The following is a 25,435-nucleotide window of genomic DNA, read 5'->3' as shown; positions in this document are numbered from 1 at the left end:
GGTTTTTAGGCTGGTTCCCAACCTTAGCTAACAGGATTCCCAGTTCAAACCCAGTGGTCCCATCCAAACCAGCAGAAGACCATCCCTTATGCATCAGGCTTTGGGATGCAGAGCTACTCCGAACCCCACACTTTCAGGCCCAGGGAGATTGATAAAGAGGAGGCCTTGATGGAGTTAAAAGGGCTTTAAAGGAGCCTGTGTTACAGAGGAACAGCAGGAAGTGCTGGAAAGACGAATGTTGTTGCTCTCAGGCTCAGCACCATTGGAAGGGATCTGTTTCCATTCCCTGTGCAGCCAGGTAAGATGGCTGCCAAGGTTACAGTAAGGAAAGGTAACAGAGCAAGCCGTGCTTTAAAGCTCCAGGTGGTCTTCCCTGTGCCAGACAAGTCAGAGACTGGATACTACTCCTGCCCCCAACCTGTCCTCCTTCCTCTCCAGTTTGTATCAGGTTCCCAGTTCTTTCTGTGGGTCAACCCCCTCTAGGGAAAGGTCAGTGTAAGACACTAGGATGCAGTGTTGAATGTCAAGAAGGAATAAGGGAGTCTTGTTACCCGGTTCAGGATCTATTTACAATTTCCATCCATTATTCATTGAGATGAGAATCTCAGCTGCATAATGCAGCCAGCCACACACATTCCCCCACCCCCAGCCTTCCACTTGTTAGATAAAAAGTTCTTGCTTCTGGTTGAAAGAAAGGATGCCAGGCAGGCAGCAGTGGATCCAACACTATTTTATTGAACGTTTTGAACTAATAGCTCAAAGGTCTAGCAAAGAGCTGACAGCCAAAGAATAAGAGGACAGTCTTTTTCTAACAATTCCCTCCTTTAAGTCTTTACTCATGTCTTAAAGCGTTTTAAAACGGGGTTTCTCTATCAGCACAATAAAGCAAGAGCATTTGTTTTGACAGAGCAGTTTCCATTAACTGCTGGGATTTATAAACAAGAGGCGATTGTGGCTCTTGGATGGCTTCTTCGCCTGTGTCCCTGGCAGCTTCCGGTGGGGTGCCAGGGAGCAGAGGACCGTTGCCCGTGTCCTTCTGTTCTTTCCAGGTGACAGAAGGAAGCAAGGGTCGCCTAAATGGCTTTATCCGGCTGCAATGTGTCCATTTGCTAGAACCCACAAGCTTTATACACGAGTGGCTGGTTGGTCCCACCAAATAAGGCCCCTCCCACCCTTCCTTTAAAGCTTCTTTATTCTACTTTTTCAGCAACACCTCGTCTTTTGTCTGGAAGAGATGGATAGGTGCATCTAACGGCAATCTCTGTAACGGAACGGAATAAGCTCGTAGCTGTGAAAGAACAGACTGTAGAGAAGTCAACTGATCTCTTAGCATCTGATCACCCATCTCCCAGTTGACTTCCTCCCTCCCTCCTTCTGCAGTGTACCCGAGGCGGGAACCTAAACTTTAGCTCAAAGGGGGACAGCTTTATGTCTTTTCTTGGCATTTTTCGAAGCTTTGTCAAAGCTATTGGCAGAGCCTCTACCCAAGTGAGTCTTACCCCTTGCTGGAGCTTGGTTAGAGTCTCCTTGAGACTCCGATTGGTTCTTTCAACCTGCCTACTCGCCTGGGGTCTCTAAGGGCAGTGCGAGTGCCACTCTACCCCCAGAGCTCGTGCCAACCCTTGCGTAACAGCTGAGGTGAAATGTGAGCCCTGGTTGGACTCTACAACCTCAGGCAGGGAGAACCGGGGCATCACCTCCTGTAACAACTTAGCAACTACAGTTTTTGCCTGACAGTTTCTGCATGGGAATGCTTTTACTCACCCTGTCATTTGACACACTATTACAAGCAAGTATCTGCAACCCCTACACGGTGGCATTTCAGCAAAATCAATCTTCACCCTCTGGAAGGGATAATGCGCCCATGGTCGCCCTCCCTTTGGTGGAGGGGGTGCCCTGGGGAAATTAATTTTCTGGCAAACCTCACATGTTGCTGCTAATCGATGGGCGCGTACAGTTAGGCCAGGAGAGACGAACAGCCTCTTGCAATAGTCAATCATAGCTGATGCCCCAGGATGTCCAAGAGAGTGATGCACTTGTTCTAAGATAGCCCCCTGCAGGGTCTGCGGTAGGAGCAGTCTCCCATCTGTCATCTGGATCCATCCGTCGCCATGGGGACTTACTCTGTGTTCTTGCGCCATCTGTAACTCGGAAGGGGAGTATGTGGGGGCTCCTCTCTTCTGGGTAAGACAGGAAATGTCTCTTGGATTCTTTCTTTGGCTGCCCTCTTTGCGGCCTCATTTGCCCTTAAGCAACTCGGCCAGCCTCTTGCCACGACATCAAGGACCTTGGAGTAATGTTGCTTGGGGAGCCGTACTTCTATCCTTCTGTCAGAAGTGAAAGCAATCTCAATTTGGAGCTTAGTCAATAAGTCCCTTCTTAACAATGCCACCGGACAGGAGGGGGTACAGACAAATGCATGTGCTAGGTGTGTTTTCCCAACCTTGGTGAGCAAGGGATGAGAAAGGGGCACTCGGGTTGCCCTTCCCTCGACCCCCATTATGGTGGTAGATCCCCCACTTCCCGTTGGTGGTCGGCTAAGGGGGGAGGATGGACAGGGCGGCCCCTGTATCTACAAGGGCATCGTAGGAGCAGCCCCCAACTTCAATTTTGACTATGGGGTCCCGTCTTGCCTCAGAGACGGCTCAGAGGGGGCTGGGCCCCGGTCTGTCTTAGTCTCTTTCTTGTTCATGCAAAATCCTTTCTGCCCCCCCCCCCACACCCTCCTCTCTCTCTTTTTGCTTCAAGGCTTCACAGTCACGCTTCCAGTGCCTAATTTTCTTACAGAAGGCACACTGGTCTCTTCTCAGGGAGGACCCCTTCCTCCCTCCTTTTCCTCTCTTCTTAGCTCCTCCTTTGTTGGGTCTGAGAACCGCAGCGAGGAGCTTCGCTTGCCTCTTGTCTTTCATAAACTTTCTGAGCTCTACTAAAACACTTAGGTCAGCCACCAATCTTCTCTCAACTTTCTGCAACTTCTTTCTGATGTCTTGGCAACTATTTCCCACAAACTGAGTCGTGAGAATCCTTAAATTATTTGGGTCCTTCAAGTCAATATCAGTATACTTGGCGAAGGCTTCCCTTAGCCTTTGGAGGAACATGGCAGGAGGTTCGTTTTTGTCTTGTTTTAAAGTCAGGACCTTTTTGCAAATTGGGGGCCCCCCGCGCGGCTTGCTTCATGCCCGCTAAAACGAACCGAAAATACTCAGCATGTAGCTGTCTCTGTGCCGCCATGCTACCCCCCAATCGGGCCGTCCTGTGGGCAGAGCTGCTGCCGTCTCATCCTCAGTTGCCTGGGGGGTGTTCCTCTCTAAACCTGGCCTGTGCCCCCGCAAGGATGGTTGGTTTCTTATTGACCATCACAGGAGGGGCCAGAGACATGCATTTGACAACCCACGGAGCGGGCTTGCCGCCAAGGGGTACGCAGGTCGCCCATGAATCGATATAGGGGAACTGGTCTCAACTTCCCCTCTGTGTTACTATTATACGCACAGCAGATACCAGGGTTGGGTCAAAAGACCCTTCGGGTGGCCATTTGGGTTCTACTACCGGCCATTCCCGGGCACAAAGAAGGACAAGGCGATCCTTTGTCATCTTAGTTCTATAATCTTGCTTAAAATGTGACCAGTTGCGCAAACAACACTCCAAGGGCATATGGGACTCTCCTGTAGGCCTGGATTGGGACCCGCCCATGACGGTGGGGATTTCAATCAACAATTCTCGTGCTTCGCCCTCCTCTGACCCAGCGCATCTCCGGGGTAGGGAAATGCAGATCGGGGCTCCTCACTCGCTTCGCCCGTAGGCGTCTCACACAATCACAAACACACCACCATCCCGTGTTTATCCCCTAATGTAAGCTGTTTCACTTACCCCAAAAGCCTCTTCTGTCCCGCCTGCAGCTGCATCCAGCTGCTTTATTGATCCACTGCCGGTGCCTAAAAGGAGTGATCACGTCTCCCTCTTCCTCTGGCGTTGGTCCCCAAGCGCTTTTGCCGCCACCGTCGTGAGGAGAAGGCAGTGTAAACAACCGCCTGTGGCCACTTCTCCTCCGCGGCCCCTCGGTTCAGCGCAAAGGGGACGCGCCCCGAAGTAGGATCCGAGTCACAGCACCAAATTGTTAGATTAAAAGTTCTTGCTTCTGGTTGAAAGAAAGGATGCCAGACAGGCAGCAGTGGATCCAACACTATTTTATTAAACGTTTTGCAAAACGGGTGCAGAGCAGTCAGCAGTCTGGACCCCGAGCTAAGCAAGCATAAGTCTTTTTATACCCCCTCCCCTTTACAATTTTCTGTTAGCCACAAGACATGTCAACTGACTGAGCCGTTAGCTGACTCCGTAGAGCACGACTGTGTCAACATGTTTATTTCTGATTATGCTTATGTGACTGTCTCACCAGACTTCCCCTTTTTAACAGATGTACACTGCCACTGGACATGTGTCCGGTGGGCTCAATAATTATGACTCAAAGGTCTAGCAAAGAGCTGACAGCCAAAGAATAAGAGGACAGTCTTTTTCTAACACACTGATACGGAGGGGGCACTGTGGGGAGGCAGCTCATTCTAGGGCTTTGTGTTGTTGTTGTTGTTCAGTCATGTCCAACTCTTCCTGTTAGAAAAAGAGACTCCGTAACTGTTGGCGTCTCAAGTTACATAAAAGCCCGAGTGGCGAAAAATGTAGGCAGAGCAAAAAGAAAATCATACTGACGTGCTCATGACTAACAGTTTGGTAAGCTGATACTGTTTATTGGCTATTGACTTGGTGAGCCGATGCACTAACTGTTTCATTGGTTACTAGTAAGAACAATAGAAGCAATATGGTATAAAAGGCTTTTGCACACGTGTCTCGAGGTCCAGACTGCTCTGCACCCGTTTTGCAAAACGTTTCAATAAAATAGTGCTGGATCCACTGCTGCCTGCCTGGCATCCTTTCCTTCTAAACCGAAAGCAAGGACTATTTTTATCTAACAATTTGGTGCCGTGACTCAGATCCTGCTTCGGGGCGCGTCCCCTTTGCGCTGAGCCGAGGGGCCATGAAGGAGAAGTGGCCACAGGCGGTTGTTTACACTGCCTTCTCCTCACGATGGCGGCGGCCGAGGCGCTCGGGGACCAACGCCAGAGGAAGAGGGAGACGTGATCACTCCTTTTAGGCACCGGCAGTGGATCAATAAGCAGCTGGACGCAGCTGCGGGCGGGACAGAAGAGGCTTTTGGGGTAAGTGAAACAGCTTACATTAGGGGATAAACGCGGGACGGTGGTGTGTTTGTGCTTGTGTGAGACGCCAACGGGTGAAGCGAGTGGGGAGCCCCGATCTGCATTTCCTTACCCCGGAGACGGGCTAGGTCAGAGGAGGGCGAAGCGCAAGAATTGCTGACTGAAATTCCCACCGTCATGGGCGGGTCCCAATCTAAGTCTGCGAAGAAGTCCCATACGCCCTTGGAGTGTTGTTTGCGCAATTGGTCACGTTTTAAGCAAGATTATAGAACTAAGATGACAAAGGATCGTCTTGTCTTTTTTTTGCACTCGGGAATGGCCAGTATTAGAACCCAAATGGCCACCTGAGGGGTCTTTTGACCCAACCTTGGTATCTGATGTGCGAACTACAGTAGCACAGAGGGGAAGTTGGGACCAGTTCCCTTATATTGATTCGTGGGCAACTTGTGCACCCCTCGGCGGCAGGCCCGCCCCATGGGTAATTAAATGTATGTCCTTGGCCCTCCCTGTGATAACTAAGAAAAAATTGAACTTCCCTATTAGAGAGGTCCCCGACCCTACCGCCCAATATCCTCAGCGGACGTTGTTTGTTTATGTCCCATTCACGACATCTGACTTGTAAAATTGGAAACAATTTAACCCCTCCTTTGAGGAGGACCCCAGCCCATTGTTGTCCTTAATAGAAAATGTGAGGCTCACACACAATCCTACCTGGGACGACACACAGATGTTATTAAACACTTGTTTCCTTAGTCAGAAACCGATTATTCTTGCCGGCGCGCGCCAAGCTTAGGGAGGAGCTCCCCCTTGTGACCGAAGATCAGATAGCAGCAGTGTTGCCTTTAAGACAGCCTGATCGGAGACTAGCCACCGCTGCACAAAGGCAGAGGCATGCCGTATTTTTGGCTCATTTTAGCAGGCATGAGACAAGCTGCGCAGAGGGCCCCCAATTTGCAAAAAGTTCTGACTTTAAAACAAGACAAAAACGAGCCTCCTGCTGTGTTCCTCCGAAAGCTAAGGGAAGCCTTCACCAAATATACTGACATTGACTTGAATGATCCAAATAATTTAAGGATCCTCACGACTCAGTTCGTGGGAAATAGCTGCCAAGACATCAGAAAAAAGTTGCAAAAAGTTGAAAGAGGCTTGGCAGCTGACCTAGGAGTTTTAGTTGAAGTAGCTCAAAAGGTTTATGAGAGGCGAGAAAAAGAAAAAGAAGGAAAAGAAAAAGAAAAAGAAAAAGACAAGAAGCAGGCCAAGCTCCTTGCTGCGGTTCTTAAACCTGACAAAGAGGGAGCTAGAAAGGGGAGGAAAGGGGGAAGGAAAGGATCTCCCCTGGGGAAAGATCAATGTGCCTTTTGTAAGAAAATGGGACACTAGAAGCGTGACTGTGAGGCTTTGAAGCAGAAAGAGAGAGGGGAAAATACGGGAGGAGCGCAGAAAGTTCTGTATGAACAGGAAAAAGATTAAGACAGACCGGGGCCCGGCCCCCTCTTAGCTGTCTCTGAGGCAAGACGGGACCCCATGGTCAAAATAAAGGTTGGGGGCTGCTCCTACAAAGCCCTTGTAGACACAGGGGCCGCCCCGTCCGTCCTCCCCCTCAGTGAGCTCCCAACGGGAGGTGGGGGGGTTCACCACCATAATGGGGGTCGAGGGAAGGGCAACCCAAGTGCCCCTCTCTCGTCCCCTGTTCACCAAGGTTGGAAAAACACACCTAGAACATGCATTTGTCTGTACCCCCTCCTGTCTGGTGGCATTGCTAGGGAGGGACTCATTGACTAAACTCCAAATTGAGATTGCTTTTACTCCTGACGGAAGGATGGAGATACGGCTCCCTAAACAGCAGAGTAGTAACTACCAAATGGCCCTTTTAAAGGTTGCAGAAAAATCCACCCCAGAGGCCACTGAAGACTAGAGCCTAATAGAAAACAGAGTCAACCATCTAGGGGGGTTATAAAGTGTCAAAAGAAAAAGTACAGTTGGCCCAACCAACTGTAAAATTCCTAGGCCACCACTTAACTAAAGGGACTCGGAGCCTAGGGCAAGAAAGAGTCGAAGTCATCCGTGACACTCCTGTCCCTAAGTCCCCCCGCGAATTGAGGGCCTACCTGGGGTTGACCGGATTCTGCCGACTATGGATAGCAAACTATGGGGAGACAGCGCGGCCGCTGCATGAGGCGCTGCAGAAAGAATAAATAAGTCTTTCCTCAGTCTTAAAGCTGCTCCTGTGTCACCACCCGCACTGGCCATACCAAATCCCAGCCGGCCATTTAGACTTTATGTGCATGAAAATAAGGGCATAGCTTGAGGAGTGCTTTGCCAGCGGAAAAGGCCCTCTTAGAGACCAGTGGGATATTATTCCAAAGTCCTAGATGTCGTAGCATGAAGATGGCCAAGTTGCCTAAGAGCAGTAGCGGCAGCAGCTCTGATCTGTACCAAAGCCGAGAGAATGACAATGGGAGGATCCATTGAAAAGACGCTTGCTCCTTGGGAGGAAAGCTATGGCCAACCTAGACAGCATAGTAAGAAGCAGAGACATCACCTTGCCGACAAAGGTCCGTCTAATCAAAGCTATGGTTTTCCCAGTAGCAACGTATGGCTGTGAGAGCTGGACTATAAGGAAGGCTGAGCGCCGAAGAATTGATGCCTTCGAACTGTGGTGCTGGAGAAGACTCTTAGAGTCCCCTGGACTGCAAGGAGGTCAAATCAGTCCATCCTAAAGGAAATCAACCCTGAGTGCTCATTGGAAGGACAGATAATGAAGCTGAAGCTCCAATATTTTGGCCACCTAATGCGAAGAGAAAACTCACTGGAAAAGACCCTGATGCTGGGAAAGACTGAAGGCAAAAGGAAAAGGGGACGGCAGAGGATGAGATGGCTAGATAGCATCACGGATGCAATAAATATGAACTTGAGCACGCTCTGGGAGAGAGCGCAGGACAGGAAGGCCTGGCGTGCTATGGTCCATGGGGTCACGAAGAGTCGGACACGACTGAACGACTGAACAACAACAAGAGTGCCGCAAATTTTGAGATCAGGAGGAGGAAGCAAATTTCTCAACCCAGCCCGGCATTCCCGATATGAAATAGGTTTACTAACAAACGAAAACCTCACTTTTAAGGCTTGCTCTAGCTTTAATATCGCCACACTACTGCCAACATTACTGGGCACAAATGGATCAGGACTCCCAGATCATGACTGCCTTGAAGTATTAGACCTAGACACCAAAGGCCGACCGGACCTTGAGGATGAACCAATAGAGGGAGCCAGAGATCTGTTTGTAGATGGGTCTAGCTATATGCTAGATAGAAGGAGCTACACAAGAGCGGCCCTCTAGACAAAAATGTGCACAAAGAAAGGTTGCCTCCTCATTTCTCCGCCCAATCCGCTAAGTTGGTAGCCTTAACAAGAGCCCTGCAGGCAAGCAAAAGGAAGCGAGTATACCGATAGCAAAAATGCCTTCGCCGTTGTGCATGCTCATGGGCAACTGTAGAAAGAGAAGGGATTCCTTACAGCAAACAGACCTCCAGTGGCTAATGGCGGCCTAATAGTGGATCTTCTAGATGCCCTCCAGCTACCCTCACAAGTAGCTGTTGTCCACGTCCGAGCCCATGGGAAAGAAAAAGAGGAAAAATGGAGACAGGGAAACCAGAAGGCAGATGAGGCCACAAAAAGAGCAGCCAAAGAGGGAATCCAAGGAACATTCCTCATTCTACCCAAAAGAAAAGAGCGCCCCACATACTCCCCTGCTGAGTTACAGATGGCACAAGAACACAGAATAAGTCCCTGCGACGACAGATGGATCCAGATGACAGATGGAAGACTGCTTCTTCCACAGAGCCTGCAGAGGGTTGTTCTAAAACAAGTTCACCATTCTCTTAGACACCCTGGAGCATCAGCCATGATTGACTATTGCAAGAGGCTGTTTGTCTCCCCTAGCATAACTGTATGTGCCCACCGACTGGCCGCAACCTATAAAGTCTGCCAGAAGACCAACCCTCCCAGGGCACCCCCTCCTCCAAAAGGAGGGCGACCATAGGCCTACTATCCTTTCCAGAGGGTGCAAATTGATTTTCCTGAGATGCCACCATGTAGGGGTTACAGGTATTTGCTTGTAATAGTATGTCAAATGACAGGGTGGGTAGAGGCGTTTCCATGTAGAAACTGCCAAGCTAAAACTGTTGTTGCTAAATTGTTACAGGAGGTGGTGCCCCGGTTCTCCCTGCCCGAAGTTATAGAGTCCGATCAGGGCTCACATTTCACCTCAGTTATTACACGGGGGATGGCACAAGCTCTGGGAGTAGAGTGGCATTTACATTGCCCCTGGAGGCCCCAGGCAAGTGGACAGGTTGAAAGAATCAATCAGAGCCTCAAGGAGACTTTAACCAAACTCCAACAAGGGGTGAAGCTCACTTAGGTTGAGGCTCTGCCAATAGCTTTAACGAAGCTTCGAAGGATGCCAAGAAAGGACATAAAATTGTCCCCCTTCGAACTGATGTTTGGGTTCCCGCCTCGGGTACACTGCAGAAAGAGGGAGGAAGTCAAGTGGGAGGTGGGTGATCAGATGCTAAGAGATCAGTTGACTTCTCTACAGTCTGTTCTTTCACAGCTACGAGCTTATTCCGTTCTGTTACAGAGACTGCCGTTAGATGCACCTATCCATCTCTTCCAGACGGGAGACAAGGTGTTGCTGAAAAGGTAGAATAAAGAAGCTTTAAAGGAAGGGTGGGAGGGGCCTTATTTGGTAAGACCAACCAGCCACTCGTGTGTAAAGCTTGTGGGTTCTAGCAAATGGACACATTGCAGCTAGATAAAGCCATTTAGGCGACCCTTGCTTCCTTCTGTCACCTGGAAAGAACAGAAGGACGCGGGCAACAGTCCTCTGCTCCCTGGCACCCCTCCGGAAGCTGCCAGGGACACAGGCGAAGAAGCCATCCAGGAGCCACAATCACCTGTAATATACAAGTCACAACATCTGAGAGAAGCTCGTGATCGAATTACAAAAAACTTGTAATATGAAGCAAGTATTGTGGGTGGTGTTGGCAATGTTAGTCAAAAAAATATTAACATAAATGGTGATACCTCAAAGACTTGGGCTTGACAGCTTTAAGATAAAACCCCAAAATGTCACACCTACAGCCCTCAGACCACTTCTGGTACAGATCCCTGAGAAAGAGAGGCGTCCCTGGAGAACCAAGTTAGAGATCCCAATAACAGAGGAAACTGATAATGTGTGGTTAGAGTGGATAAAGTATACAGCCAAGTCTTTAAATAAGTCTGACTGTTTTGTTTGTGCCACAGGGAGATCTGTAGCAAAGGTGCTGCCCTTTCCACTGAGATGGGACACTCCTTCCCTCCTCACCTGTGTGATCCATTTGTTCCAGCACCCTAACGCATGGGGAAAGAAAAAGTGCCAGACTCTCAATAAACTATACCCGTGATGCTATAAAGAGATTGGCTGAGCAACTAAATGCCACCAGCCAAATGGCTTGGAAAAATCAGCGTGTTCTTAATATGTTAGCAGAAAAAGGAGGGGTTTGTGTCATGCTAGGTAGACGGTGTTGCACCTTCATCCCTAACAACACTGCCCCAGATGGCACGGTAACAAGGGCTTTGCAGGGCCTCACCGCCTTGTCTGAAGAATTAGCCAAGAATTCAAAGATTAACAACCCCGTGACTGCCTGGTCAGAGAAATGGTTTGAAAAATGGAAACACCTAGCAGCCTCAATCCTTATTTCGCTTGTAGTGATGATAAAAGTTATAGTGTTATTTAGTTGTTGCATTATCCCCTGTGTTAAAAGCTTATCCCAGCGACTGATAAAAACCGCTGTCAAAACAGATGCTCTTGCTTTATTGTACCAATAAAGAGGCTCCGTTTTAAACGCTTTAAGACATGAATAAAGACTTAAAGGAGGGAATTGTTAGAAAAAGAGACTCCGTAACTGTTGGCGTCTCAAGTTACATAAAAGCCCGAGTGGCGAAAAATGTAGGCAGAGCAAAAAGAAAATCATACTGACGTGCTCATGACTAACAGTTTGGTAAGCTGATACTAACTGTTTATTGGCTATTGACTTGGTGAGCCGATGTACTAACTGTTACATTGGTTACTAGTAAGAACAATAGAAGCAATATGGTATAAAAGGCTTTTGCACACGTGTCTCGAGGTCCAGACTGCTCTGCACCCGTTTTGCAAAACGTTTCAATAAAATAGTGTTGGATCCACTGCTGCCTGCCTGGCATCCTTTCCTTCTAAACCGAAAGCAAGGACTATTTTTATATAACATTCCTGACCCCACGGACCATAGCACGCCAGGCCTTCCTGTCCTGCGCTCTCTCCCGGAGCGTGCTCAAGTCCATATTCATTGCATCCGTGATGCTATCTAGCCATCTCATCCTCTGCCGTCCCCTTCTCCTTTTGCCTTCAGTCTTTCCCAGCATCAGGGTCTTTTCCAGGGAGTTTTCTCTTCGCATTAGGTGGCCAAAATATTGGAGCTTCAGCTTCAGTATCTGTCCTTCCAATGAGCACTCAGGGTTGATTTCCTTTAGGATGGACTGATTTGACCTCCTTGCAGTCCAGGGGACTTGTAAGAGTCTTCTCCAGCACCACAATTCGAAGGCATCGATTCTTCAGCGCTCAGCCTTCCTTATAGTCCAGCTCTCACAGCCATATGTTGCTACTGGGAAAACCATAGCTTTGATTATATGAACCTTTGTCGGCAAGGTGATGTCTCTGCTTCTTACTATGCTGTCTAGGTTTGCCATAGCTTTCCTCCCAAGGAGCAAGCGTCTTTTAATTTCATGGCTACAGTCACCGTCTGCGGTGATCTTGGAGCCCAAGAAAATAAAATCTGTCACTGCTTCCATTTCTTCCCCTCCTATACGCCAGGAAGTGATGGGGCCAGATGCCACGATCTTAGTTTTTTTAATGTTGAGTTTCAAACCAGCTTTTGCACTCTCCTCTTTCACCCTCAACAAGAGGCTCTTTAGATCCTCTTTGCTTTCTGCCATTAGGGTGGTATCGTCTGCGTATCTGAGGTTGTTGATCATTCTCCCGGCAATCTTAATTCCGACCTGTGATTCATCCAACCCGGCGTTTCTCATGATGTACTCTGCATATAAGTTAAATAAGCAGGGTGACAATATGCAGCCTTGTCGTACTCCTTTCCCAATTTTGAACCACTCGGTTGTTCCATGTCTGGTTCTTACTGTTGCTTCTTGACCCTCGTACAGGTTTCTCAGGAGATGGGTAAGGTTTCTCTGTAAAAACTTCGGTATTCTCAAAAATACACGGAAAACACAGATTTTGGATGCCATTTGATAAGCCTGCACAGCTTGGATAATAAATCTGATAGGATATTTCTGATATTTATTCAACTATTTTGGCAGGAAGCTCAGAGTGTTTCCTGTTTCCCCAAAATACCAGCTGCACCCAGAACCTTCTGAGCCATAAATCAAACCAATTAGAAGGTTTCCAGTGCTTTACTGTCTCTGAACGAGAAGGTTACAATAAGCCTGACAAATGAAATTAGCCGCTACAAAACAATGACAAAGGAATCCTATGCATAGAATAAATCCTACAGTAACAAGCAAGGAGTGTTCAGGCAACAACTGATTGGAGATGAATATGGAATCCTAACAGCCTGTCTGTTCCTATCAACCTGTTAGTTTTCTGTCAGTTCTTCTCAGCCTGGCCAAAGTTGGTCATATTTACACACTGTGCTGCTGGTGACAATGGCATCCTGTAGTGGTCTCCTTTTGGTTGGTTCCAAAGTGGTTGCCTGAGCATTCCCATTAACACACACACACACACACATTACGGATTCAAGATTTTGAATGTGAATACACCTGATTTTGAATGTGGAATTCTCCTAACCAGCCCAAACTATTTTTGTGGATTGGGTGACACAGTCAGGGGATAAGAGGTTGGGTCTTCTTTGTATTAGTAACTAGCTGAACGATAGGAAGAAGAGGATAGGAATAAACAGACAATTCTCACAGTGGTAGGCTGTAAGCGTTGGTCTCCCATGGATCTGATTTAGGGCTGGTGCTATTTAACATATTCATAAATAAGGCTCTGTAATGTGTGTGTGTGTGTGTGTATGTATGTATGTGTGTGTGTATGCTGTTGGAGTTAGAATGGGCAGAGGCAGATAGACTGGGAGCTGAGAGTTTGTAGCTGGAATAAGCTGGAAATGGGGGGTGAAGACTTGATTGGGGAGCTGCAGATGGAATGCCTGCCTATAATTCTATTTTATGCTCTGCTTGTCTATTTGTAAATGAAGCCAATATTATAGACAGCATATGTATCCAGTGTTCTCAAAGGAAACTAAACCCAATACCATTGCCCCTAGAACAAGTTACCACTCAAAAGTGGAGACTGAAGAGTAATATTATGGCAAGCATTCATGGGTCTGTGTGTGTGTGTGTGTGTGTGTTCCTTTCTGGAGAAATTTCAGAAATATCTAATCTGACCTTTTCTATCTTGACCAGAGGACTTTGCTGGTGGGTGCATTTGGCCTGCATCTCTTGCAAGCTCCTACTCTCTAGCTGAAAAAGGTGAAATAAATAACAAAGAGGCCTTTTCTCCCACATTCCAAGGGAAAACGTGGCAAAGAAATTGCTCCATCCTTAGCTCGTCTCTCCCACAAAGGGTATAAGCATTGCCCCATAGCCTGCTTTATTTACGTCCATGACATTGATTTTATTGTCTTTGCTGAAGATTTTGTTTCTGGATCATTTTATACATACATTTTAAATATTTTATTTTAATTGTCCATATATATGCTATGTTTTTTGTTTTGTTTTTCAGTTATATGAAAATTTTAAAAAAACTTTTATAAATGAAAGGTTGAAAGAAAATAATAGGCCTCTTGACTGCTGAGCAAAGGATTGGATCTCCAGCATTGGAGCCCAGCACCCTGTCATGACTCTTAAGAGTTCTCAGGCAGCAAGGCTGGAAAAGATCTCTGTCTATGTGATCCTTGTGAGCTGGTTTCAAAGGACATTCTTAGTTGGTGAGATGGATCTTGAGCTCCTTACAGAAAGTGCTGTATGCTGACGCTTCTGCCTCTAGCCTTAGCTAGCCTGATGGCCAAAACCAGGAGTGCTCCTAGCAGAGCCTCCCAGCTGTGAGCCGAGCCATTCATTTGTGCTCTCCCAGGCGCCAGCCTGCCCGCCCGCCGTGACCATCTCCATCCCTGCTCCTCTGCCACTGCACGGCACTAGGAGGCCTGTCTCCTTGGCCTGACACAGAGGACGTAGCTGCTGCAATGCAGTCGCTCACATCTGCTCAGCACTCTCAGCCTCAGAAAGTAGCAGGCATTTGTTCCATCCAGCCACTGAGCTTCTGGGGAAAAACTCAGAGGTCTGATTCCGGTGGACTCCTGCTGGCAGTAGGCAGGTGCTGTAGCCTTTTAATGTCTCTTCTTTTCTCACCGCTAGCGAGGAGGTTGCTAAGCAGATTGTGGGGATAGAAGATAGATGGTGTGTAGGAGGTATTGTTTTCAAGAGAAGGTCACGTATTGAGCCCTCTGAGCCAGAGGGAAGGGGGGATGAGAATGAAGCCAAGAATACCCCAGGAAGAGACTCTTCTAAGGAGTGTGGGTAGGTGGGCTGCGTTCCAGGGAGATGATGGGGAAAACATAACTCAGCTAGAAGACTGTATCAAGGCTCTAGCCTGGTATATGCGAGAGGACTGCATTCTCCTGCTAGCTTGAGCTGTGAACCTGGAAGTTTAAATTTCCTTTCGCTATGAACTCCTGCAGTAGCCTTAGGCCGCCATCTCTCAGCATCCCCCAACTCCCATCAGCAATATAGTGGATAATGGGAATCTAGGTGCGAATACCTTTAAATCTTACAAAAGCTTGGAGACATGGCAATCTCTTAGCAGCGCATTGCCAGAGCATCCACACAGCTATACTCCCCCAAAGTATTCCTTCTGTTTTGTACCTCTAGCTCCTTTCTGATGAGCCAAAGGGTCTTTGAAGATTTGTTTGGATGTTGGGGTGATAGTGCCTGGCTTTTATCCCTTCCATATCCCTTTTCTTTCTGATTCACTTCTAGGGCTGTAGTGCCTTACATGGAGAAGGTTTCAAGTTCAGTACTGGGCATCTCTAGGTAGTGCTGGGAAAGAGCCCTGACTGAAACTCTGGAGAACTGTGGTCAGTCAGTGTAGACAGTACTGAGTTAGATGGGACTGATGGTAAAAGGCAATTTCATATATTCATTATCTGTCTCTACTAGGAATCTGCCAAAAGAATTAACCACCCCCTTTTTCTGTCCCCCCGCCCCAGGTGATTGCAGTGATGCACCAGGGGAAGAACTGGAGGTCCATGTGTAAGGGGCTCGTGCTGGGGACACTCTTAACCAGCTTCATGCTGCTCCTATACTCCTACGCCATCCCACCCTTGCAAGTCAGCATGACAGAGTGAGTGAGGCTGGCATCATGAGAAGACTCACATGCAAGAGATCATGGGTGAAACCAAACCACAGACAGTTCACCTTGAAACCAGCACAGCGGGGGTTCGGTCCTCCTCAGAAGGGCCTCAGAGCAAGTTAGACTGAAGCAGAGTGGCATGGTAGAGTAGAACTGTATCACTGCAGGTGGGGAATCTCTTTTTTAATTTGTACATACTCCCTTGTCTGAAAACTCCCTGCAAGACGAAAACTGACACAGCAGGGAGGGGGCCAGGCTAGAAACTTTCTCCTTGATATCCTAGCTTTCTGCTTGCAAGGAGCTGGATTGTAGATTTTTTAAACATGTGGCCAAGCACTGTAGTGGTACAGTCCACCCTACCACCTCATTTTGCTTCATGTGTGAACTGCCTCTTCACACTAGCATGGGAGGGGGAGCCCTTATGGTAGAGTCCACAGCTACAGTCTTCAACCTGCTTATTATGGAATAAATTCCACTGAATTTGGTGAGACTTACTCCTGAATAAATATGCACAGGACTGTGCTGCATGACTATTTTGGCATACAACGTTTCAGCTGGCATGGAGCCTTTCCTCCACTGTTTATGGTAATGTAATGTCTGATCTTTGATAGTGCAGAACCCAAAGTGGAGGGGAGGCATTTGTAATGCAAATGACCATTATGGCTGAGGTCAGCTTTATCTTTGCATGTCATTTAGAGCCAAGACTTCTTTAACCATTGGCAGCTTTTGGAGGCCCTCTGGCATGTCACCCTTGATGCAAAGGAAGGGTGGCAGTGCTGTTGGAGTATGGGCCCTTTGCCAATGTCAGAGCCGCGCGCCCTGCAAATGCTTGAGCTCACCACTGTCTAGTCTTTAAGCCTTATGTATGAAAATGCCTCCAGTAAGGAGAGAGACAGTAGTTTTCACAGAGAGTTGAAGGTATGAAAGAGTCCTCGTTGCCTGTGGTATGTCCATTCATCCCACTGTCAATAGCGTTCCCCTTATTTTTGCCGTAGTCTACGTAAATGTTTATGTAGACTACGCGTGCCAAAATAAAGAACGCAAATGGCGGCGCCCATGGGTGCCGCCATTTGCGTACGCGCTTTTTTTTTTTTCCCCAAAGTCAGCCGTGATAGGCTACGTAAACATTTACGTAGCCTATCATGGTGTTTTTTAAAAATCTAGCCGTGATAGGCTACGTAAATCTTTACGTAGCCTATCACGTTTGCTTGTTTGTTTGTTTAACTTGGAAATGGCGGTGGCGGCAGCCAGTCGGAAGACCGGCTGCCGCAGCCGCCACTGCCGAACCGCTGCCGGAGCCGCCGCCGCCAGGGACATTCGAACAAGGTAAGTCCCGTCCCGGGGGGGGGGGGGGGGGCAGACCGTTTCTCCACCAATTTTGGGGGGCCGAATGCGCTGGCTTTCGGCCTCGCCGAGATTCGTGGAGAAATTCTCTGACATCCCTAGCACTGCTGCATAGTTTCCATGACCAACAGCCGTCGATAGACCGCCGCCACCTCCTCTATGAATTTGTCTAAGCTCCTTCTAAATCTAATCTAGGCCATCACCCTGTGGCAGCAAATTTCATAAATTAATTATGTGTCGTATAAACAAGGCCTCCCTCTTGTTTGTCCTGAAATCTATGCCCATCCATTTAATTGGGTGACCCCAAGTTCTAGTAATATGGGAGAGGTAGCAAAAATGCTCTCTATCCCCTTTCGCTACACCATGCATGCTTTTATCAACATCTGTCATATTGGTCATATTTTCCCCCCGAACTCAAAAGCCTCCAAAACTTTAGCCATTTCTCATCAGGAAGGCGCTCCTGGATCATCTGAGTCACCCTCTTTGGCATCTTTTCCAAATCTTGATTGGCAGCTAAGTTCATGTGTATGAAGTGGCTCTTTAAGTCGCTGCTTTATCGTATCGTATTAAACTCCTGAAAAGCCCAGTGTCTGCACCCAGCACAACAAATGGGGACTGGAGGCCAAAGGGAGGTCTGGAACCTTTGCTAAGTGAAGTCTAGTCAAGAGAGATAGCAGGAGAGTTCCTTATGCATCCCAGGAAAGATCCTCATTGTTCACATTTCTTTTCCCAGGATCCCAATCCCCTACTCGTGCTCTTCCTATCCTACCCCAGCCTGGCTGCCAGTTTCTGTCAACAGTAGCCACAGTCCCCTGGGACAGAAGTGCCTCCCCAAGCTGGACATCATGTTCATGAAGACCCACAAGACAGCAAGCAGCACCATCCTCAACATCCTCTTCCGCTTCGGGGAGAAGCACCGCCTCAAGTTTGCCTTTCCCAATGGACGCAACGACTTTTACTATCCATCTTTCTTTGAACGAAGCCAGGTGCAGGACTACCAGCCCGGCATGTGTTTCAACATCATTTGTAACCACATGCGCTTTCAGTATGGGGAAGTGCGCAAGCTGCTGCCAGCCAACACCATCTTTGTGACGGTGCTGCGGGACCCTGCCTACCTCTTTGAGTCCTCCTTCCACTACTTCGGGCGCATCATTCCCTTGACTTGGAAGTTGTCGGGTGAGGATAAGCTGGCCGAATTCCTGCGTGACCCTTGGCATTACTACGACCCCAATGGGTTCAACGCGCACTACCTCCAGAACCTCCTTTTCTTTGACCTGGGCTACGACAATAACCTCAACCCTAACAGCCCCCTGGTTGACCAGTATATCCGTGAGATTGACGAACGCTTCCATCTGGTCATGCTGCTGGAGTACTTTGATGAATCTTTGGTGCTTCTGAAGGACTTGCTGTGCTGGGAGCTGGAAGACATCCTCTACTTCAAGCTCAACGCCCGGAAAGACTCCACCGTCTCCAAACTGACAGACGAGCTGTACCAGAAGGCCACAGCCTGGAACCTCATCGATGCCAAACTCTACTGGTACTTCAATGCCACCTTCTGGCGCAGAGTGGAAGCATACGGGAGAGAGCGGATGGCCAAGGACGTGGCCAGACTTTATGAGGAGAATGAGAAGATGACGAGCATCTGCATTGATGGGGGCCGCCCTGTGGATGCCAATGCCATCCAGGAGTCCGCCATGCAGCCGTGGCAGCCACTTGGCGAGAAGTCCATCCTGGGCTACAACCTGAAAAAGAGGATCAACAAGAAGCACCGGAAGCTTTGCCGCAAGATGCTGACACCTGAGATCCAGTACCTGACAGACCTGGGGGTCAACCTCTGGATCACCAAGCTATGGAGCCGGGTGCGGGAGTTCCTCAAGTGTTAGAATGGCCACTCGCTGTTCCTCCCAAGAGAACAACCAGGCTCTTTTGTTTTGGTTCCCCCCGCCCCTCCTTATGTTAGGTGGTTGGACATGACTTGTGTTGTACCACCAGCAAATGTGGGAACTGGCTTGAGAACAAAAAGGAACCAGTGACCTTGATAGGTGAAAAAGGAGAGCAGTGGCCAGGGCTTCTGGCTAGCATGGGAAGGATCTACTCGCCACCCATTTTGGCCTGGGCTTTGGCAAGAGGGAAGTTGAGGCACTGAAGCAGAAGGGTGTCACCCCGTGGTGCAATGCAGATTCCAAATACCTGAACCAGCCCCGCTGCTTTAGCTAACAGCAGAGTGAACAACGACAGACAACAGCACCAAGACACGTTTGCCAAGTGCAGTATTTTGCTAATTATTAGGACTTTATTATTGCTTTTCCCTTCTCAAATTCTGTTTCTTACTGTTGTGGATAGCAACAGTGACAGATGGACTGCCACCCTGTTTTCTTAATCCACAGATTCGTTAGGAGCATGGGGGGAAGCAACTGCCTGGAGGTGTGTGTTTGCGTGTGATGTACTGGCTGGGCAGCGCATTTCTTAATGAGTGAGTGTGTGTGACTTAGATTTTTGTTTCTATGGGCAAATATCTACACTACAGACTTAAACCAGTTTGATAGTCATTCCCTCTCCCCTAGGCAGCCTGGGCACTATGGCTCTGTGTTGACAGCTAGTGACCTCTAACAAAATTATCAGCACCCTCACCAAATTACAGTTTCCAGGATGCTTTGTGGGGAAGCCACAACAGTCAAATAAAAAAAAGACTGTTATACATTTGTAGCGCAGATATGCCCATATCTGACCGAAACACTGCCATGAGTAGGTGAGCTGTGAATGTGTGTTTGCGTGTGTATTTGCACACACGTTAAGGTCCTACACCAACACTATCTTGTTTGCCTGTGTTGCTGAAATTCATTCCTAAAACTGAATCAATACAGTGTGTTTTGCTGTGTGGGTGAGAAGGGAATGAGTGTGTTCCATGCTACGTGTTCAACTCTGCCTCTCTTCTGAATTACACAAGTCACAGTGTGTGAGAGGCAACAAGAAACTGGAATTTGCACTGACTCACACAGCACCTTGCTGACAGTCTGCTTCACAAAGGCTGTATACAGTATATGAATGCTGTGGTCAACGTAAGTCGTTTTCCTTTCGTTCCACCTCAGCTGTCTCAGAAACCTCTGTACGGGGAAAACATCAGCCATGCGAACAGTTCTCAGCAGACCCATTTTTAATCACACTCTGGTGCTTACAAATAACTGATCTGGAGCAGCCGTGTGTATGGTACATACCACGAAGACTGGGCTGGGTAAATCAGCACTAGCTGTTCTTCGCAACAGTGTAGGTGTGGTTTCATCTGCTTATGCTGTTTCCTTTGCTCATAGAAGTGCAACACTCTTACTTTTGTTTAGTAGTTAGTAAGTGGATTTTTGTATATATGTTTAAGCAGCTTCAGCATTTGAGTTGATTGCAGATGGACAGATGCCATGACTACGTATGTAGCCCAGTGAGCAACCCTAGGACCGACACACATCCCTCCCGACAGCCCAGTAAATTAGCCCAAGCTATGCGACACAAAACCCCCCGAACACTCTAAGTTGCTTATTTATGTGTTGTAAACCCAGCCTCATGTGACCAAGGCCCTACTGATGAACACGGGACTGTGGAAATTTAGCTGGAAGATCTCAGGTTAGCATTCTGTGCTCACACTGTGTGTGCTTGTATCATCCTCCAATTGAACCCTGAGCCATTTCCTATATCTTTGTGGGCTGGTGCATCTGCAGCAGAATGTAGCCTGTTCTCTTTCTCCCAACCCTTGTTTCTCTTGACATCACCCGAAAGAATGTCCTCACTGGTTTGAGGATCCCAGAATTTCTCTCCTCAAAGAGGGGATGTCAGCCACACACAGCAGGATCTGGTGAGGATCTGGTGTACTGATAGGGAGGGAAGGAGAGAGGGAGGGAGAAAGTCAGAAAGTGGGAAGGGAGTGTGTGTGTGTTTGTGCGTGTTTCAGTTGCCACTTCTCACTGAGGAGGGACATCAGGGTGATTATGATCCACGCAGGAGTTCCTTGGGGATTGGGTAGTGCTAAAGGGATCCAGCTGAACACAGGAACTATGTGAATCAAGAGAGATCCTTAGGGGCATCTCTTCATCAATGAGAGGGAGGCAGAGGCAGCCAGTGAAACAGCAGGGAGTTGCATGAGAAGAGGGTACTGCGACCTTCACTCAACCCAGAATCCCGGAGCAGGGAGGGAAGATTGCAGGCATATGACTCCTGTGCCTGTGATGGCTGCCTGCTCATGGCAAATGGGTTGCCAGCCTCATTTGCCACATGCAAGAATCCACATTGAGGAGGGCTACAGATTCCAAGTCATTTCACCACAAAAGCATAAGGGTTATGGAAAATGGCTCTGATCCAAACAGGAGCCACAGCCTGGGCTACCAACCAGTGTAGGAGCAAGGTGGTGACATTCTACCAGTTTCCAAAGAGAAAAGACGCTTCACCCCTTAGTCTGTAGGCAAGATCTTTATGAAACCCTTCCAACATTGGGTGTAGTTTCTCCCTTGAGAACCCAGATCAAAATACTCTCCACACCTGGAGGAATTGACTCTTTTCTCAAACAGCAGGTAAGCTACCTTTCCTGGTGATGGTGATCATTTGTCATCCCGCCCCCAATTATCTTTCCTTCACTTTGTGTTGGAGAGGGAAGTAGAAGGCTCTGGATCAGGGACCCTCCATTCACAGCTGATGAAAGGTGGCTCAGGGCATTCAGACACTTCAGAGGAGGATCAATGGAACCAAGCCAAAGAGCAAAAGGACCAAGGGAGGGATGTGAAAGTTTGTGTTTTGCTCTTTTCATGGAAGAAGGTGGCATCTAGGTTCAGAAAGAGTCCATAAAGACCAATGGCCTTGAAACACAGGTTTTGGAAAGAATAAACCCAAGAGAGGGAAAAGGCTAGTCCCTATGAATGGGCTTTATATGGAAGTCAGATATTCATGGCATCGGTCTTAAGGGCGCATGTGGGAGTGGTCCTGGTCCCGTCCTCCATATCTTACTGTGGTTGACTACAGTAGTATAAAAGGGCATAACAAGAGGTCTACTCTGTCCCATGTGTGCATGTTTAATGTTCTCCATTTGTAAAGATAAGAAATAAAAATCACTATAATTTTATAAAATAATTATAATGCATATCAGACTGTTTTTAATACAAAGATCTTTCAGCTGTCCCCAGTCTTGCCTCTTCTTTTTTTAACCACTTGGAGGTAGCAGTGGGTGGTGGTGGTGAGACTATAAAGAGAGTTGGGTAGAGGGCATGGGGTGCAGAAGCAAAGGGAAAGGCACTGCTCCCCGCTAGAGGAACAAAGGCCACTGCGAGGTTGCACCCCTTCCCCGCTCCCTCCCTGCTAGGAAGAACGCCACAGCAAGGATGAGACCAGAATCAACCAGACATCAGCCAGAGCGCATCTCTATGCCAGCCTAGAATCCTGCATTCAAAACGGGGCTTCCTGCTTCTGTTTTAAATGCAGGATCACAACAACTCCCTTTTTCACCCGCTTCCTCCCCCCCCCCCTTCTCCCCGTATCTGAGTCTTCCATTACCTTTCATTGATCTCGCTCCTCTTCTTGCCGCTTTTTCTCTTTTCACCGAGGGAACTGAAGCAGAACACAGTGGGGTAATTTGATAGCTCATGATCTGCGACCTATTTAAAAACAGAACAAAGGGCGTTTAGTGCAGGAGACGCCCTGGAGGGTCACGGCGTCATGTAAAGAGCCTGCAAACTTCTGTGAAGGAGCAACCTCAATCTCAAGATAAGCACTCGGTGTGAAGGAATCCAGACGATGATCAGCTTCAGGAAGCGTACCCCACCCCACTATCGCCAGAGAGCTCTCCGATTCTTAATTGCCCTGGGACTGCAGACGCTAGAGGAATGACTCTCTGCACTCCATCACCAGAGAGCCACGGGCCACCAGCAGTTGCTCCCCACTCCTTTCCAAGCAAGAACACCAGCAAGAGCAGATCACCCCAGTCCCAACTGGGTATAAATGCTACTCCTCTGCTTGGATAGGAGCCTTGTCCCACTGATCTCCCTCCCCCACCTCCCCATTCCTTTTGTGTCTTTTCATTTTAGTTTGTAAACCTGAGGGCAGGGCCTGTGCCTCATTTTCATTTCTGTGCAATGCCTCCCATCAGCACCATATTGCATTCTGGACTGACGTGAGCCTTGAGCACACTCCTGGAGAGAGCGGAGGACAGGAAGGCCTGGCATGCTACGGTCCATGGGGTCATGAAGAGTCAGACACGACTTAACGACTGAACAACAACAACATTGACATGAGTGGCTTTGGGAGACCATTTCTTTGGTCTGGAAAGTGAGATCAGTATAACAGCCTCAATACAAGAAACAAAAGAGACAATTAACCAAAGTAAGGTGTCAACCCCTGCCAGAGTCTTTCTCTGAAAAGCCAGAACTTAAGCTTAGCACCTTAGAAGTGTCAGTGTTAGGGTGAAGCAAGTTCTCTGGGGAGTGTGTTCCACAAGGCTGGTTGATGCCACAGCTGGAAAGGCCCTGCTCTTTAAAGGTGCCAGCTGTCAATAGAGTCCCAGTACATGATAGAACTTCATTGACATACGATATAAATGGAAACCAAGTTTATAGAAACTAGTCATGTTAACCAGACCATTAGCTAACTTGCAGTCTGTGAAAAATTTCAATCAGACCAATACGTCATACTCGGAGTAGAGTTTCCACCATTGAATGAACTTCACCCAGCAACATGACCTGTCACTTTTAAGAGCTGGGAGAAGAGAGGATGCAGCAGCCTCAGCAACTCCCAAACCACTTCTTCAGCAGTCCCCTTCACCCCCCCCCCTTCTCTCTGGCCTATTTTTGAAAGCAAAGCCTTATTCCCAGTCACTGCTCCCCCGCTTGCTATGGGCACTGACTGTTCAGAGATGGCCTGCCCAGGAGGCAAGATGAGGCAACCATCTCTGGCATCTCTGCGGTGCAATTAAGAGCAGCAAAGTAAGAGACGGGCAAATCTGATTTCCACGGGGGGACAATCCGTTGGATGTTCTCCTGCACACATCCCATTAAAATGAAAACGAACTGCTAAGAGCACTGCCGTTAATTTAAATGGAGCACCCCAGGAAAGTCCCACATTCACACTGTAAGAAGGTCCGTTTGGATTTTCTAACTTGGGTACCAAAATGTTGGGTGCTGGCCCTGGGCAGGAGAGGAGGATGAGCAGGGAGACTGTTGGGTCAATGGGGTAGAAGAACTGCTGCTGACTGTCTCTGGGTTTGCAAATGGCAAGCAACTCTTCTTCTCAGACTATCTAGGAGCTTTTCTACATGAGGCTGTTAATCTGCTGTGTCTCCTTTCGGTTTCATAGCAGAACTGAGATCAGAGCTCTACAGAAAGAGCTTTTCCTTTCCTGGTCTTCTGCTACAGAACCTCTAGGTGGTGCTGTGGTATAGCAGAATATCACAGATACACTAGGGATGTTGGAGAATTCCGCCAGGACTCCAGTGAGGCCGGATTCTTTAGAATCCGGCCCCCCGGGGTCGGTGGCGGAACAGGGCAATCCCCCCCGCCACCCCGCGGAATCCCCCCAGGATGGACCTACCTGGCAGTGGCTCCAGCAGCAGCTCCGGGTTGTCTTCTGGACGCTGCCAGGCTGCGGCCGCAAATGGCAGCTGCTACGCCAGCCGCCATTTGCGTCCCTGCCAAGCCATGATAGGCTACGTAAGTATCTATGTAGCCTATCATGGCAAAAGGCAGGGACACAAATGGCAGCCGCTACGCCATTTGTGTCCCTGCCTTTTGCTGTGATAGCCTACGTAGATACTTACGTAGCCTATAACGGCTTGGCAGGGACGCAAATGGCGTAGTGGCCGCCATTTGCGTCCCTCCGGAGGCCGTGATAGGCTACGTATATATTTACGTAGCCTATCACGGCAAAAGGCAGGGACGCAAATGGCGTAGTGGCCGCCATTTGCGTCCCTCCGGAGGCCGTGATAGGCTACGTATATATTTACGTAGCCTATCACGGCAAAAGGCAGGGACGCAAATGGCGTAGTGGCCGCCATTTGCATTCCTGCCTTTTGCCAAGATAGGCTACATAAATATATACGTAGCCTATCACGGCCTGTGCAAGGATGCATATGGCAGCCGTCATTTGCAGCCGACGCAGCCCAGCAGCCGACGGAGGTCCAGCTGCGGGCGGCCCCAGTCAGTGGCTCCGCGGAGTCGCCGCAGACCAGAGCTGGCCAGGGAGGATTCTAAAGAACCCATAAACAACCATTAGTAAAGAATCACAAGCACACAATACATGCCTCATGCAGAAAAGCTCTATACATGCACGCGGGTAAGCAGGGTGAGGCACCTGATGAGGGCCCACAGTCCAGCAGGGGCCCACTGACAAGATCTTGCTGGCCTTGCTCCTCTTCTTCACCATTCCAAACTGCTCGTTGACCTGCCTCTTGCTCTGGCCCAGGCAATGGAGGAGGTGAGGAGGAGGA

The 25,435-nt window shown here is 48.6% G+C and overlaps 2 protein-coding genes and 1 long non-coding RNA gene across 7 annotated transcripts in view; 2 read left to right on the top strand and 1 right to left on the bottom strand.

Moving 5' to 3' along the window:
- Positions 1-25,435, top strand: part of LOC146336248 (zona pellucida sperm-binding protein 3-like) — a 49,042-nt gene that overhangs the window by 3,794 nt on the left and 19,813 nt on the right. The gene's annotated exons all lie outside the window — the stretch shown is intronic.
- Positions 712-4,234, bottom strand: LOC146336250 (uncharacterized). 2 transcript variants are annotated; one of them, XR_014785709.1, is made up of 3 exons: positions 3,868-4,234; positions 1,928-2,327; positions 712-1,261 (listed from the first exon to the last, which is right to left on the bottom strand). It is a non-coding gene; the product is annotated as an uncharacterized LOC146336250 (long non-coding RNA). The 2 variants fall into 2 exon arrangements; XR_014785708.1 differs by lacking the exon at positions 1,928-2,327 and having other exon boundaries at positions 712-1,303.
- On the top strand, positions 5,021-22,139 carry GAL3ST1 (galactose-3-O-sulfotransferase 1). Of its 4 annotated transcripts, none has more exons than XM_084819450.1 (4): positions 5,021-5,207; positions 9,844-9,905; positions 15,500-15,633; positions 17,720-22,139. In XM_084819450.1, exons 3-4 carry the CDS (start codon positions 15,512-15,514, stop codon positions 18,867-18,869), a joined length of 1,272 nt encoding a protein of 423 aa, XP_084675576.1. In that variant the 5' UTR covers positions 5,021-5,207; positions 9,844-9,905; positions 15,500-15,511; the 3' UTR covers positions 18,870-22,139. The 4 variants fall into 4 exon arrangements, with proteins under 4 accessions (XP_084675576.1, XP_084675577.1, XP_084675580.1 ...); XM_084819454.1 differs by having other exon boundaries at positions 5,182-5,207; positions 9,817-9,905; XM_084819453.1 differs by lacking the exon at positions 5,021-5,207 and adding an exon at positions 9,165-9,311.

The sequence above is a fragment of the Heloderma suspectum genome, chromosome 13 (genome assembly GCF_057233095.1).
Source record: "Heloderma suspectum isolate Gila_16-S chromosome 13, 16-S_ref, whole genome shotgun sequence".
NCBI classification, from domain to species: domain Eukaryota; kingdom Metazoa; phylum Chordata; class Lepidosauria; order Squamata; family Helodermatidae; genus Heloderma; species Heloderma suspectum.
Note: the sequence above shows the minus strand (reverse complement) of the source record. Positions and strands in the feature narration are given on the sequence as shown.